Here is a 16,601-nt window from a genome sequence, read left to right on the forward strand (position 1 = left end):
TTAGATCCTAGCAAGAAAAGAGAGACTCTAGGCAATGCTCATCTTCCCGTCTGGTGCTCTAACCTTGAACGGCCTCCTTAGAATCTCAAGAGGGCAATTCACTGCTCCCAAACCAGTTGGTTGTTAGCAACAAGAGGATTAAGGTCCCCCAGGCAGGAGGGATTACTGGCACGCCCCCTTCACTGTCAGAATTTATCAATAATTAATCTCTATTGATCTCAAGGCTTCAAGTATGCAGGAAACAGCTCACTGCCCCAGACAGGCTGAGACTCTTGTCCCAAAATACACCAGAGCTGTCAGCATCTTCCTCACGGGTCTAGGCTTGCGCGTACACTTATTTTTCTAGACTCTGCTATAATGGACTAGAGTTACTAGAGTTACCTGGTCTCCAGGTGAGGGGGGATGCCTGTGAGAGAGGATGGCATAACTCTTTACTGCCCACTACTCTTCAAGGCTTAGCAAGTGAAGAGGTACTTTTAACCATTTAACCCACTATAAACCAAGTACTATGTTTGGTGCTGGCTAAAACATGGTCCCTAGAACAGATTATAGTTTAGTAAAAGAGACGTTTACTCTTGGCCGTTCTTGGTAAATGTTGCAATAGGAGATAAGCCCCGAATAGTGAGAACACGGAAAAAGGGATTCAGCTTGAGAAGAGCGGAGAAGGCTTCCCAGAGGAAGCGTTTACCATGACGCAGAGTTAGGAGGATGACAGAAGGAATAGCACGTGGGAAGACCCAGAGACCTAAAATGCCACGGTGCATTCAGAAAGCTGTAGGGCATCCTGTACAGCCAGGCCCAGAGTGTCTACAGCAGAGGAGCCGGACAAGGAGGCAGCTTTGGGATGGGTCTAAATTACGCTGGTATCCACAAGAGGCTGCTCTTCTCTGAACAGGTCTCGTGGGATCAGGCCTTGGGAGTGACTGAGATTGAGGCTGACTCTAGAGGTCAGAGCCCCACATACACACAAATAGACAGGGAAGCTCCTTTTAGAAAAACCTAAAGCAATAGCCACATGAATTTTCCATGATGCAGTTCCTCTGTGCTGAGGGCTAAGGGTTTGAAGGGGAAGTGGAGCTAAGGGAAGTTTCCCTGTAAGAAGATACTAGGTTATAACAACAGGCTTGCCAACTGCAGGGGCACGCCATGGTGGTCTGCCTATGCCTTCATGTCTTTGGGCCTGCGCTGCAGCCATCTGGCAAAACTAGCAAATATCCTGTGAGCAGAATTCCTTAATAAGGCAGCTTGGAGCGTTCAAAAAGAAACTGGCCTGGTGCCTGGGTGGCTCAGTTGGTTAAGCGACTGCCTTGGGCTCACGGCTCAGGTGATGATCCTGGAGTCCTGGGATGGAGTCCCGTATCCGGCTCCCTGCTCAGCAGCGAGTCTGCTTCTTCCTCTGACCTTCCCCCCTCTCACGCTCTCTCTCTCTTAATCAACCAATCAATCAATCAATCAATCTTAAAAAAAAAAGAAACTGGCTTCTGCATGTCTGCCCCCACCCCACCTTGGCAGAGAGATGGCGGTACAGCGTAAGTGGCTAAAGGCATGGGTTTTAGAGCCAGATCTGGGTTTGGAGCTTGGTTCTGCTACCTATCGACTGTGCAACCTTAGATAAATTGCTTACCTTCCCTGAATCTTGATTTCCTGTTCTAGAAATGGTCATATGCACCACATAGAGTAGCTGTTAGCATCACATGGAATATGAAGTTTAAATCACAAAAAGGTTCACTGGCTTTGCCCATACCTAGGAGATGCTCATCAAATGAAGCTCTTCTTAAAATACATCAGCTATTTGCATGTTGCTTTGAACTCCTCAAAGCATTTTTATAATTTGAATCCCATTTATGCATAACAGTAAGCCGATGAGGCAAGTGGGCAGTGCTCCCATTTTATAAGCAAGAGCTGAGAGTAGTTTCCAGTTGACTGCGACAATGTGGTGCACTAAGGGAAAATCGACTCTACTTGACAGATGAGACACAGTGCCTTCCATGTCACAAACACTCAAAAAATGCTGATGGGCAAGTGAATAATAAAAGCCAGTGAGCACAAAGTAAAATGGCAAGCCTTGGGATATGAGCTGGAGGCTGTTCCGACCTTTGCAGGTCATCTTGGAGGGAAGGCCAAGGAAGAGGGAGTATTTTGCCAGAAGGCAGGGAGGTAAAAGGTACGTGATGGGTCAAGTAAGTCACAAAGGGGTAGGAGTGGGGGGAGAGGAGGCAGAAGATCTGTCCCAGGAAGCCATGAGCAATTCCAGTGGCTCAGTGGGCAATTTGGGGAGAGTCTTGCAGCCCCCCGCCCCTCCTGGAGTCAGTCAGTCTTATCAGAAGTCATGAACACGCTATTTATTGAGTCCCTCCTACAGGCCAGGCATTGCAGCCGGTAAAGTAGGAAATAAAGATACAGTGAAGAGTTCTAAACAAGAAAGAAATCACAGTCTCTGGGGAAGATGACTCTAGCAGCTGTGAGTGGGAATTCCTGGGCATCAGTTAAGCCTCTTACAGTCAGCAGGCTTGGAGGAAGGCAGGGAGCCAACACAGAGGAAGGATCATCGGAGCTTGGCGATGAGCCGGGTGGTGATGGAAGAGGGGACTCAGGAGGGAAAGGGAGCTGTTGGTGTTGTGAGCCTACTCTGTGCCAGTCACCTCTGCACCACCGCACTCATCTTTAGAGCCTGTGGGAAGTACAATCATCTTAGTTTTATAGGTGAGGAAATTGAGGTTTACAGAGATTAAGTAACTTGATGATGGTCATAAAACTAGTAAGTAGGGAAGCTGGGGTCTGCAACCAGATCTAACTCTGAAGCCCAGGCTTTTCCCATTATAACACTCTGCCTCTGTGGTAAAGGAAAATGAAGTCAAAATAACCCTGAGATTGAGAGCCTGGGGTATAAGAGTGGCTCACGACTGTGGGCAGTGGCCAGGAAACTGGGGACGGGGATTCCTCCCTAGAGGAACACAGCCAGGTTTTTGTTTTTATTTTGTTTATGAATTCTGTAGATTTTAAAAATGTGAATGCAGGGGCACCTAGGTGGCTCAGTCGGTTAGGCGTCTGCCTTCAGCTCAGATCATGATCTCAGGGTCCTGGGATCCAGCCCCATGTTGGGCTCCCTGCTCAGTGGGGAGTCTGCTTCTCCCTCTCCCTCTGACCTTCCCTCCTGCTCGTGCTCTCGCTGGTTCTCTCTCTCAAATGAATAAATTAAAAATCTTTAAAAAAATATGTGTGCAGGTGGGGTGATATCCTAGGGGGAATATTCTGTAGACAGGAAATCTATAGGGAAGGGGAATGAAGACAGGGGTGAACACATCTTGAGAAGTCATCTGCAGACAGGTGGCAGGTGTCTGAAATGTAAGAACAGATAAGCTCCTTTAGGGGGTAAGTGTGGGAGTAAAACACCTGAAGGACAGGACTGAGTCTTTTGGGAGTCCCACAGCTAATGGCAGTGGGGCAAGGGGGAAGGAAGGAGGAGCAGGTCCCACCTACACGCATAGAGGTCACATGCACACACGGCCATTCTGGGCGTAGGTACCTCCCAGTGCCGGCTGAGATCATCCTCCTTCTGTTCTGTTCCTGAAACTTACTCATTTTTCAGGCACAACTCAGATTTCCACAACCCCAATTAGAATTTAAACTCTTGTTCGTCTCTGTTACTCCCACATGGTTAGCATTATGTTTGGCACATAATAGGTGTTAAATGAGTATTTACTGAGCTGAACTAAACAATTAAAGAGACAGAAAAACTATTTGGGTACGACAGTTAATTAGTCTTTCTGAGCCATATCTTCTTCATTGGGGGGAATGGAATAACCATTGTTAGGATTAAGTGAGATATGTAGGTAAGATATGTGGGTATTTAGTACAGTGCCTGCGACATGGTTGTTTATTAACCGGTAATTATTATTATTGGCTGGCAATGACCCGTGGAGGTAATATAATAGGAGCCTAGGGTGAAGGATTTCAGGAAAGAAGGCTCAACAGTTCCAAGGCCCTTTGTGTATCACCGTTGTATCCTCTTCTTCTGTCTCTGTCACACACACACACACACACACATGCATGTGTATACACCCATGACGTGTTAAGCAAAATATAAAACTCCTCCACTGATATCCTCTAGCCCTTTCCCCCCTAATATAAAGAGGAACTTCTTAGTAATCTAAATTCGGTCCTACAGTGGATAGTTGAAATGGCCTTCATGGCTGGTTGCATGATTTTAACATCAAAATTGTTGGGAATTTTGACTCCAGCGAGATCAGGAGCCCACTTGCATGTTTTGTTTTTATTGGATTCTCTAAGTACAGTTGTCTCTCTCGCAGCTTGGAAGCTGCTCTGGGAGAGCAACGTGGTACCCGAGAGTCCTAGAATCAGCAAGCACCACGTTGTTGGGCCAATCACAGACAGAAATCACTATTCCCTGACACAAACCCCTCTCTGTGATCAAACAAAGCTGCTATGTGGCAGGCCTTCCCAGCAGAGAGTTTTCTCTCCTCTGATGAGACCTGAGAAGGAATGAGGAGACGGAACAAAGACTTGGCATCTGGACCATGATTGTGTGGGAAGGGCCTAGAATTTTCAGTGACCTGACAGTTTCCTCTTTCCACAGCATCAACCTCCTGGTCAGCAACTCGCTCCCCACCTTTGGGCCTGAGTGTGCAGCCAAGGCTCTGAGTTTATCTCCTAGAACGAGGACTCCAAGAACCAAGCCTCCTGTGGGCAGCTGTGGCCCAGCCCCCTTAGGACTCGGTTTCCCTGGAGGCTGGGCCCATGGGAACTTGCCGCCCGCCCCTCTTGTGCCCTCCCTGGTTCTGTCCTTGAATTTCCTTCCGAGAAGCCCAACCTCTTAGGCTCTGCTCTCTGCCCCTTACTCCCCTCCCCCACCTACCAACCCACCCCTTTCCAGGGCATAAGAGACCTTTTCTATTTGCAGATCCTAAAGAAGCTGGTTGCCAAGGTGACAGGAGCAGGAACAGCAGGGAGCTCGCCACGGGGGAGGGGCTTTGCCCCCAAACAGCTGTCAGTGGGAGCAGTCCCAGCTGGGACTACAGCATTTGCCTGTTCTCGGAGGACATGGCCCCCAGGGGGACACATTCCTCTCCACTATGATCCCCCACTGCCCCCCACCGCAGGTCTCCACTGGTTACTCTCCCTGGGGGCAACCAGCCAGCCAGCTTGAAAATGCTCCAATAACCAACAAAACCCACCGCCTTCCTTCTCTCTCTCTCTCTCTCTCTCACACACACACACACACACACACACACACTCTCCCATGTGCATGCCCACATGCTCTGATCCCTCTGTTCATTCACAGTGGGTTGGCTGGGCAGGAAGCCAAAAGTTACCTCTGCCTGAGGACCCGGGAGCCCAGCGCAGGTGCTGTTCCAGGCTGCCCCTAGCAGGGCATAAGGATTATTTCTGTCTTTTTTGTTCCAGAGGCCCTGAGAGGATCTGCAGCATCCTAATCCTCCCCACTGCCTTCCATCTGGGAGGTAGGGGTGGGGGAGTGGAACCACCGGCTTACAAAGAGGAAGGGGTAGAAGAAGAAGGAAGGAAGAACGGGAGGGGATGGCAGGAGGCAGGAACCATGCAAGGCTCACTGATTTGTGTGATCTAGATGCAGCTCACAGCTGCTCCACGGAAAGTTCTGTGGAACCAGTGGTCTCTGTATTGCATAGAGCCACATACTACTAGTCCCAGGCCATGCCTGGGGCCCTGGACCTCAGCCTGTAACTCACAGGTGTTCACTTTTATAAGATTCAAGAGAAGAGAGCCCTCCACTAGATTCTGTAAACTGCAGAACTTAGAACCATCAGGCTCTTTGACTTTTGGGTCGCAAACAGGAAAGGCCTAGGAAAGACCCAAATTACTGTAAGAAATGAGAGAGGCAAATACAGCTTAATGACTAAGAACACGGAATCTGACTCAGCCAGACACGGAACTGGTTCCCAGTTCTGCCACACTTATGTGACCCTGAGTGACATATGTAGTAAGTTACTTGGGTAACCTCTCTGAGCTTTCATCTTCTCGTCTGCAAAATGGATAAACACATCTACAAGGTGTGTTGTGTAAGAACCTTACAAGGTTCTTTCAAAGGTTAAAAGGGGTGGTGTGCATAAAAATGCCTAGCATATGATCTAGATTACAGTAGATGTTTTATCAGTGCCCAGTTTTCTCGAGACCCCAGGGCTGCCTAGCTTGTTTAGGAAGAACTCGAGAACTGGTCTTTCTTCTGAAGGGTCCTTTGAATCTGGGGGGCTGGCTTCGATCTAGGGAGAGGCTACATTTTGGCTTGGACGGGAACGGTTCTCAGGAAGTAGGGTCTGTAGGGTTTGTAGCTTGAATGAGAAGGTAGAAGTGCTAATTTGGGGTCTCACTCTCGTCCACGCTGCCGTCAACTCACTGTAAGATCCCCAGCCTTAACCCTTTTGAGCCTAGTTTCTTTCTCCATAGGAAGAGGCTGGACTAATCTCTGAAGAAAGCAATCCTGGACAGTGAGAAACATCTGGAACCACAGGGCAGTGAGGACTCTGTAGGGAGCTGCCTTCCTTAGCTCAGCAGTGACTGTCCAAAGGCAGAGAATCACCAACCCTTTGTCCTTAAAACCTCAAGAAGGTAAATAAAAGACTGTAGCATAGATTCTTCCTTGCTCACTATTATGACACTTGACTTGTGCTTTCCCCTGTCTTGAATATCTTCCCCCACTTTGTCTGGTGGGTAAACTACTCATGTTTTGAGACTCACGTGCCATTTCCTCTGAGGGACAGTATCTCTGACCCAAGCTCCTGGCACCGAGTTGGCCACCTGTGCCCACACTTACCTTGGACTTACTTCTCTAATAAAATCTATGAAATTGAATGGATTTGCTTATATGTCCGGCTCCCTCCTTTTGACTGCACACTCATTTAGGTAAGGCATTGTATTCTGGCCCTCTCGGTTAATCTAGTAACCAGCATACACAGGCTCTCAAGAAAAAAAAAAGGGCAGGTTAGAATGGATGGTAAAATGGTCTGGATGAGGACAGAGGATCGATGATGGTCTCAGGGATGTGACCAGGGTGATTCTCTCTTTAATGCAAAACCATGTAGTCTATCGCTATATTTACTTCCATGGTCTAACAGCGAGGTCTTATTCCCTAGACTGATAAGCTGGCTTCTAAGGCTTTTTAAAAAAAATTTTATTTATTTATCAGAGAGAGAGAGAACAAGCAGGGGAAGCAGCAGGCAGAGAGAGAAGCAGGCTCTCCACCGAGCAGGGAGCCTGACACAGGACTCGATCCCAGGACTCTGGGATCATGACCTGAGCCAAAGGCAGACGCTTAAGCGACAGAGCCATCCAGCCTCTCCTCCTAAGGCTTTTCTAAGGAGAGACTGCCTACAACAGGCAGTGCTGGGACATTGGTAACAGTCAAGGAGAGAAGTCCAGCCTCAGGGAATGCTGAGTCAGCCCCCTCACAGAATCTGCCTCACAAGTAATCTGGTTATTATTATTATTTTTTAATCTGCTAGATTTTTTTTCTCAAGTGTCACCCTCATTGGCAAGCCTTTTTGGCTCTTCTGCCCGGAGCTAGATAGCTCCCCCGTGCCCCTGCAGTGCCCAGAGCTTGTGTGTATGAGTATTACACTGTCCCGCATTGTACTTGTCTATCTTCCCAGACGGTGCCCTCCCTGAGGGCAGAGCCCGAGTCTCATTTATCTCTGCACATCCAGAACTGGCAACAGAACTGGCATATATTAGTCAACAAATGTCTGTTGGATGATGAGAAAATCAACTTCCCACTTCCTCATCTCCCTGTGTGGTTTCGTGTGCATCTGGCTCATCCCTATCCTTTTTGCTGACCCTTAGAGCACTTCAAAATGGCCCACCTGCCAACCTCCCCTTTCTCAAGGCTAAGAGCTATGACTGTGCACTCTGAGATTCACCATTGTGCCCATCGCGAAGGACTCATTGATTCCAAATGATGTGGCTTCCTCCTCTAAAGCTAGATGGAGGTGTGGTACAGAACCAGGAGCTGATGAACTGCTCAAGAGTGAAAGAGTGAAGAGAGATGCGGGGCTGGTATCTTAGCATGTCCATGGGAAAAAGGAAAGTCTGAAAGTTTCCCCCTCCCCTGTTGTCCGCCTGGGTTTTCTGGGATAGGACCCTTGTCCCTGGAGCCCTTACCTGGTGCGACGAGGGGGTGGGTGGCCACAGCGGGCGCCATCCGGCTGAGCCCAGCCCGGCCCTCCATGCTCCCTGGCACGCTGCTGTTAGCATCTCCTTTCTTGAGTGGCTCCATCACGCTGTCAGTTATGCCAGGCTTGGCACTTGCGGGGGAACCCTGAGCGGTGTTTCTGCCCTGTGATGGGGTAGGCAGAGGCTGGCTACCACCCGGCGTGGGTTTCAGGGCCAAGCTGGGCAGGACAGGCTGAGTGGGGGTAGGGCCCGAGGCTGCTGCAGTTGGTTGTTGCTGTGTTCGGAGGGTCAAGTTCTGTACCTGGAAAAGAGGGGTCTATAGGAGTCCCGAGAATGTGGGTAGGAGCAGTGGCAACACACAGCTAAGACAGGGAAGGAGTTAGGGATGGACCTAGGAATGGCTAAACAGGACAGCAGGTTGTAAAATCAGAGAGAAAAGAGAGAAAACGAGTTAGGGACTGAAAGAGGAACCAGAAGCAGGTAGAGTTTCTAAAGGGGACAAGAAAGAGTGCTAGTGATTGGATCCATCAGCAGAAGAAATTGAATTCTGAGAAGGGATGACCGCCCAGGCTGGGGCGGGTGGGCTCTCTCTCCCTTCTGTTACCTCCTCTCCTCCCCCGAACTATCAGGATGGGATGCATTCCATTTAGAAAGAATTCCCAGCTACAGTGGGGCATGGGGCTTTCCACACGCAAAAAGGCCAGGGCAAAAGTGGAAGTTAATTGACCAGCGCGGCCACCAGGCAAAGGATCATCTTGTTCTCACTCAGGATGAGGTTTCCACCAGGATCAGCTTACTCAAGCTGGCCCCTGGTGCCCTCTGCTGGACGCGCGGAGGCTGTGCCAGACTTGCCCTGACAAATCGGATTCTCTGGCTCCCAAGTGCTCTCCCGTTCTGTAGCTGGGGTGAGGAGGGGGTGGGGGTGGGGGTGGGGTGTTGCCCCGCTGCCCTGAGAATCTTTACAGCCACAGCAGTATCTGCGTGCTCCCAGAGGAAGGTGGGGACCCAGGACTTATCTTTGCTCCCTCTTCCGTGCCATTTTTCCTGGACTAGAGGTGCTAGTGTGTGTAGCCAGAGTGGGATTTTCCACTTGAAAAGCAACACAGAAGTTATACTGGGAAAAAGCTAGTAATGACCACCCATTATTGCCAACCGCGTTTGCCTCAGCCTGTTGCTCTCTGACTCCTGATCTACGTTTGAGGGAATGGAGCAGAGTCAAGAGTGGCTGAGGTCTTCTCAATGCGGAATTAATTAAGGAGTCAGTCTGGGAGCATCGGGATGTCCTGTCTCCCCCCGGCTTTCCTAGGAGATCCCAACCTTTCCAAAGAGTCAAAGTGCCTCCAGGCCTGTGCCCATACCCAGTATCAGTACCCCTCTACGGAGGTGCCCACCCCCCTGCCCTCCCAGCAGCATGGAATCCTCACCTGGGCGGGGGTGGGGGGCCGGGCGGGGGAGCCAGTGCCGAGCTCAGGCTGCACAGTAGCGACGGTGGCCGTGGGCGTGAAGATGAGCTGAGGGGACAAAGGAACAGTGCCGCCTAGGCTCCTAGCTACCTGCACCAGGTTACCTGGCTGGGCCTGGAATCACAGGAAACGAGGTGCCTTTTACCTGCCCAATGTGGGCTCAGCCACAGGACAGGCCAGTTCAGCCAAGGAGCAGATATGGGGAAAGAGGGAGGCAAGAGAGGGAAAGAGTCCAGGGGGACCACCTGAAAGTCTCAAGAGGCTTGTAGCGTCCTGATCCAGGCTGGGTAGTGAAGGGGATGGCAGAGGAGAGCCCATCTGGGGATGCACGTTGGGTTTACTTCAGAAGCCTCTGGGAGGAGCTCATCCTAGAGGGGCCAACATTCCCGGGACACCCTGAAGTCACTCTCTCCGTAGCACCCCGGGGAGCAGGGACCTTGGGTTCAGACAGATGCCCTAGGACCTCTTTCCAGGTCTAACTGACTCCTGACTCCGGGTCTGGGCCAGAATAGGACCCCCCTGCCCAAGGGATCAAATTAGATGTATTCTCTTCTCGGTTTTTAGTCAAATTTAGATTCGGGTGGGGAGGGTGGAGACAACGGTGGTAGAGGAAGCAGGGTGCCTAGAGCCGTGCTCCTGCCTGCATCTCCTTCGGTGGGTGCGGGCTACATGATGGTCTCGGCATGATGCTTCCAACCCCGCGAGCCTCGTTTGGTTCCCCCGTGGACGTGCTGATATCTCACAGGCTGCTTTCCCCAAACTCTGAGGTGCACCTATGTCTACTCCTCTGTGCGTGTATGCCCTGCGTTGGGGAGGGAGGCAGACAGGCTGAAGGACTCCAGCTGGGCGGCTGAGTAGAGCAAGGGAATGAGTAAACTGAAGACAAAGGCAAGTTTGGGCAGGGTCACATTGCGGCCATCCCGTTCCCTAGAGAAGTGCAAGTCTATTCCATACTGTGTGTCCCAGGGGCTATTCCCTGGGAATGGAACACCACAGTGAACTCAGAGTCAAGAAGGGAAGTGCTGGAGCAAGACCAGAAAAACTCCAAGTGTCAAGTTCTGGCCACAGAAGCAAGGGGAGGGTAGGACTGTATTTTCTTCAGGATAGCGTGTCAAGGAGCCGGAGAGAGAAATTTTCAGGATGGGAGACATGAGATCAGACTCAGTGATCCGAGCCTGACAGACAGCTAGATGTTATTGCCTCCTGGAAATTCTTCTAAATCTTAGGGACCCAGACCTTAGGACCTTTGCATCCCTTAGGGGCAGGTGTAGAGGAGAGATTCTAGGTATGCAGGTCCGGTGCTGATCCCATCCTGAGCACATTTGGCACATTCAAATAAGCTGAATTAACAGGTGAGAGTGACCCTGATTTGGATGGGGGCCCAGTTGGGAGAGCAGTGGAGGCAGCAGCATGTCATGAAGTGGAATGCCACCTTTACCACCTGGGCTGGAATTCTCATTCGGCCCTGGAGCTAGTGGTGGCCAGTCCCTGTAAGGACTGCCACAGGGGGTTAAGACCCCATTTCTGGACGTCTGTGTGTTTGCTTAAGTATCCGCGTATACTGACCATCTGGGCATGGACCCCTGCATTTTCTACCCTAATTAATTTGGGGGAGTGGCTTCTGATAAGAAGAGGACAATTAGGGAAGGAAAGGAGGCATCACCGGCAAGCTTCTCCATTTCAGCCGGGCACCCACCCTGTCCTTGAGTCATTGAGCCTGGACCCAAGCTCCCATTTGCCCTCTTGTTTATTCCACCCCTTACCTCTTGCCACCTGTCCCTTGGTGCTCCTTCCCTCCACTTCTCTAATCCCTACCGTCTCTAACCTCCCCGGCCCTGACTTGTCTGCCGCTGTCCTCCTCCTAGCCCACCTTTGCCATGGCCCAGGCTGGGTACTCACCATCTGTGCCCTTAGGTACATCTGTGCTTGGCTTGCAGTCAGGGCCGGAGAAGACGTGTTGCCCAAGAGCACAGCCTGCTGGGCGATGCCCGAGGCTGTTGCCGAGTTGACGCTCTGCGCCCGGTTGATGAGCTGAGCTGCTGCTGGGGAGGCTGCCAGATTGATCTGAAGAGAGAGACGTGTGCAGGAGGAAGCAGGAGGTTCTGTTGGTTAACTCTGTGCCCCCCTCATCCATTTCTTTCTCTCCCCCTCCTCTGTTCCTTGGTGGATTCAGCCTTCTTTAGGACCATCTCTGGTACTTGGGCCTTGGAGCGCCCCCCAGCACTGCCCCACCTCTGGCCTACGTGGGGAGCTGCAGGGAGGGTCCAGTGGGGGAGAGAACTGAACTCTAAACACAGAGCCTGGACGTTGGCATGAAGGACAACAGGGAGTTACTAAAGTAAGGGTTAGAAAGCGGCACATGCTTTTTTTTTTTTTCCCCTGGCCAGAGTGATAGATTCCAGCCATGATTGTATGTGGCTAAGGATTAACCACCTGGATCTGGCAGCCCGCGAGCATCTGGGGCAAGGAGGAAGGAACTGGTCCCAGCGCTGTGGGCTCTGCCTGATGCTTCCCCATCTACTCACCGAGGATGACTGGGCTGGGGCCTGTGCAGACACATTGCTGCCTGATGTGCTCCCTTGTCTGTTGGCCACCAGGCTTGCCTAGAAAAGAACAATTCTTGTCACGAGGGTCCCAGATCTCCCCCAGTCATTCCCCAAGCTCTCAAAGGAAGTGCTATAGGACGGTGGTTAGGAGTCCAACACCTACAGTCAAACCCTCATTCTGCCTCATCTGTGTGGCCTCAAGCACCTGCTTCAGTTTCCTCTTTATCAAGTGGGGATAATAACAGAACCTACCTTGTAGCATCTTGGAAAGGATGGAACAAGGCGAAGCATTTACATGCAAGAGCTCAAATTGTTAGTTACGATGATTACCTATCTTTCCGGGTCCCTGTAGCTCCCCCGCTCCACCCTGCTCTATCACACTGGGCTCTATCACACCGGGCTCATATCACAGAGACTTTTGCACGGGCTGTCTGGCATGTCCCGCCTGCCCCCTCCCCGTGGCCGGCTTCTTGTCATCCCTCATGTGTCAGCTTCCACGTCACTCCAGCAGACAGACCGTCCCTGGCAGCCCAACCTAGGACAACCCTCTTGTCTCTCAGGCCGAGCAAGCTGTTCTTCTCTTTCAGAGTGCTTATGGCAACTTGGAGATTTAGACATTCTGTTTCCTTGTCTATTTGGGTTTCTGTTTACTTGCTCTCACCTCATCTAAGCTCCAAGAAGGCAGGGTCCACAGTGACTCAGTGTCTGACATGAACTGTGGCACAGAGTGGGTGTGTGAGACTTTTGTTGAATGAAGGAACGCATGAGTTCCTCTCAGCCACTGAGGACAGACAGGAAGCTAGGTGGCCTTCTCTTGTGGACACCCCCTCGGCCCCTCGGCCCCTCGGCCCCTCCGCATAGTGTGCAGTGTGGTGCCGTGGGGAGGTGGGGTTCTCCCAGCCCTTCTTCCCGGGGCCAGCTGGGCGGACAGTTCCAGCACTCCGCTCATGGGCGTGCGAACTTGGGCCAGGTGCGGAACCTCCCACAGACGCTTTCCTCGCCTGGCAAAGGACCATGACCAGCGCGCCTGCGCGCGGGGGTTCTGTGAGGGTGCAGTCAGAGAGGGCCCCGGGGCACGCGCACAGGGCCTGCCCCCCCCCCCCGCTGCCACGACGCCCCCCAGACCTCCCCCTCACCTGCTGCACGGCCGCCAGGCTCTGGAGCTGGGCGCTGCTGAGGTGCTGCTGCTGGAGCGCGGCCGTCTGCAGCATGAGGTGCTGCTGCTGGGCCGCATACATCTGCTGCAGGTACTGGGCCGCCGTGCTGGGCGGCCTGTGCAGCGCCTGCTGGATCACCTAGGCGGGGTGGCAGGGGGAAAGCTGCGCTGTGACCCGGCTCGCGGGGGGGTGCGGGGGCGCCCCTTCTGCCGCAACACCTTGCCAGCCCCATCTCCCCCTAACTGCTCAGAGCACCCCAGGTCGGCGAGCAGCCTGCCAACGGGTCACCACGCCCTAGGGAGCGGGAAGACCGCGAGCTTTCACACCGCATACTCCCCTGCCCTCGTCTGCCCGCACATCTTCGGCTCGTGTTCTCCTCTGCTCCTCCCCAATTCCATCTGCTTCTGCGGCCGGGCCGCTGCCCGCTTGGGCAGAGTCATCGTGGGACACCGCTGCTCTGACCGGCTCTGGGCGGCGGGGAGGCTCGGGGAGATAGCAGACAGCAGGGAGAAAGCCTCCAGTGATGCTGTGTCCCATGCCAGCCTTGTTCACCACCACCCCCACCCCCCCGGCCATTCCCCGTCCTCAGATTCGGGGGGCCGGAACACTGGACGGTGATGGCAGGGAACCGAAGCCCAATAAGGCAGAGAGCAGGAAAGGGGTGGGAGAGAGAGGCAGGTCCCAAGGGGGGGCCTATTCCAGCCTTAGCAGCGGTGGAAACTTACCCAAGGGCAGCCCCCTCCCGGCTGGGGCTGCTTCCCAGGTCTACCCCCAGCTGCTGGAGAATCCTAGCAGTCCCTTAGAAGAAGGTCCTGTTGGCCTTGCAGAGCAGGCCAGTGCCACAGGGATGATGCATTTCTCTTGTACTCTTTCCTCCCCCTCTCCATCGGTCCCTCTTTCTGGCCACCATCACCTCGCCTTACTGCTCCTCCTTTTTCTGGGTGGGACTGGCTGAGCCACTGTCTCTAGGAAGCGACAAAGGCTGCCTTTGATCCCCCCCACCTGCTCTTCACTCCCGGTGTCCCAAAGCCTCCCCTCGCCCCCAGGAACAAAGAAAAGTGAATGCCTTTCACCCAGCCCTGAGATCTTCTGTCCTCTTCTCAGCCCCATGGAGAATTCTCTTCCCTTCTCCTTGCCTGGTCACCCTCCTGCCATTTCTTGCCGCCTGATGATCCCTGCGGGCCCTGGCCAGTCTTTGGCCCACTTGCTACCCTTAGACCTGCTGCAACCCTGGCCATGGGGCTTTTCCCAACCCTGGGTCCTGCTCCCAACCCTGGGTCCTGCCCCCAACAGGCAAGCATCCAATCTGGCTCTCTCTGGCTTAGCCTGACTTCTAGGGCTGGTGGCTCTAGAACAAAACCATCTGTGAGCTCAGATTTGGAGTTCTGTGAAAACAGGCTAATATCACAGATTCTTCATGGGCTCTGGGGTCTCCTGATTCTCCCACCCCATCCCAACTCTTCAGATCCCACTCCCCTTTAGTGTTCTCTCTCCTCAGAGGGTCCTGGTTTATACAAGCGCAGTTCTGTTTATTGCTTCCTCTCTCCCAGAACTCTTTCCTCTTATTCCCTTTACCTAGGCCTCTCTCTTTCCCTTACACTCCTGAGTACCTCCCTGCAGTCCAGACAGCAGCAGCAGAGATACCGTGGCTCTTCCTCACTAGAGGGCTGGTGTCAACGAGTGCAGACGGCAGGAACCCTGAACGACCCTGCTTGGGTGTGCAACGCGACCCTGGGGGATTCCATCTGCCGGCGCAGAAAAGCCCAAATCCCTTGTGTAGAGACTTGTGATGAGGGATGGGAGGACGGCACATCCTAACATGGGCTGCTAGAAGCTGTGCTCAAACCCTCATGTTCTGAGGGGCTGGGAAGAGGCTACGTGTGAGGGGTGGCAAGGATGGGTGCAGGAAACATGGTTTTTACTCCATGGGAGGCAGAAGTAACCCGGAGAGGGAAGACTCCAGGGTATCTGATGGTGTCTTCAGACTCTCCCGCTGTCTGCCATGACCCGTCTTCTACTCCCTAATCTGGGCCAGGCGCCAAAGCAGGATGAGGTCATTTGTCTGGTACATCTGTGCTGGATTAGCACAGCTCCTTGGGGTGAACACTTCTCAGCGGCAGTCTCTGTCTGTCTTATCTGGGGACCTCACACAGACACAGGGTTGCGGGGAGCATGAGGTTCAGCTTTTTTTGTCTTTACCTGAATGACCTGGATGAGTTACTACCTTCTCTGAGCCTCAGTCTTCTCGGTTATGGAATTGTACCTGTAATAGCCATTTCCAGCTGGAGGAGAAGATAAATTCGCAGTGATTTTTGTACCCTGTAGGGCACAAAGCGGATGGCGAGACATGGGCACGGCTGTGTGGGGAAGCGTGTGTCATCACCCGGAAGGCCTCAGGGATGACACTTAGCAGACCGCTGCTTTAGGGAGATTGCTTTGGGGCTCCTTTTTGGTCCTCTGTCTAAGAAACTTAGTTTTATTACAGGGCAATGGTTCTTCAGATAGTGGGTCTAGGTCATGGCTGAGCAGCTCCCTATTGTTTTTTCTGCTTGTTATTTTTACTTGTTCCCCAGCCCCCTACCCCCTTCACACTTTCACACACCTGTCCTCCCAAACAGCACTCTGGGATCTGAATCACTGGGTGAGATAGGAATTTTCCAGATCTGCGAAGTACCCCCACTCTCCCCAAACCCCCTTGATCGGACCCGTCTAGCATCACTTCTCCCTAACTGTGCCTAAGTATAAATCCACAAACACGCTCCCCGATGCCCACTCTAGATTCCACAGCCCGGCTGCTCCACCAGCCCATGCCAACGCGTCCTCCTGGCTAGCCCCAACGCTGTCCCGGAGTACGGCCTCAGAGCAGCCAGAATCTTACCTGCACGGTCTGCCGGTCAGGGATGCCGCTGTACACGGAGATCTGGGGCCCCGAGGGCCGGCCACTCCCACCGCTGCTGCTGCTGTAGCAGGCACTGCCCGCGCTGCTGGACGTCTGGGGGACTGGCAGCTCGTTCTCCATGGCCTGCGCGGTATGGCACAGTCAGGGCGCTCCGACGGCAGAAGGGCAGGCGCGTGCTGGGTGCGAAGAGGCAGAAGTGAAATGTCACACTGACGCCTCCCAGAGAACCCACACATACGCATCAGCTTCCCATCAGCCTGGGGTGGGACCGCTTCTCAGCTGAGGCCTGAGGCGTACCTGCCACCGGAAGGACAAGGCCAGGTGTAGCTCACAATCAGATCCGCTTGATGTTAAAGTCTATGACCTGGGGGCG

General features: G+C 52.9%; 1 protein-coding gene across 3 annotated transcripts in view; it reads right to left on the minus strand.

Annotated features, from left to right (window-relative positions):
* The window catches only part of PHC2 (polyhomeotic homolog 2), a 52,015-nt gene extending 35,628 nt beyond the window's left edge, over positions 1 to 16,387 (minus strand). The window contains exons 1-6 of one of the 3 annotated variants that reach the window (XM_081818034.1): positions 16,208 to 16,387; positions 13,309 to 13,467; positions 12,152 to 12,229; positions 11,526 to 11,690; positions 9,588 to 9,740; positions 8,152 to 8,464 (exon numbers count right to left, since the gene is read on the minus strand). In XM_081818034.1, coding sequence (XP_081674160.1) covers positions 8,152 to 8,464; positions 9,588 to 9,740; positions 11,526 to 11,690; positions 12,152 to 12,229; positions 13,309 to 13,467; positions 16,208 to 16,348 — 1,009 coding nt within the window. In that variant the 5' untranslated portion in view covers positions 16,349 to 16,387. The remainder of the gene's footprint in view (positions 1 to 8,151; positions 8,465 to 9,587; positions 9,741 to 11,525; positions 11,691 to 12,151; positions 12,230 to 13,308; positions 13,468 to 16,207) is intronic. The other 2 variants (XM_081818035.1, XM_081818036.1) reach the window with 2 other exon arrangements.
* Between the last annotated feature and the right edge of the window lie 214 nt (positions 16,388 to 16,601).

This window comes from Leptonychotes weddellii, chromosome 4 (genome assembly GCF_054177405.1).
Source record: "Leptonychotes weddellii isolate Sample4059 chromosome 4, ASM5417740v2, whole genome shotgun sequence".
NCBI classification, from domain to species: Eukaryota; Metazoa; Chordata; class Mammalia; order Carnivora; family Phocidae; genus Leptonychotes; species Leptonychotes weddellii.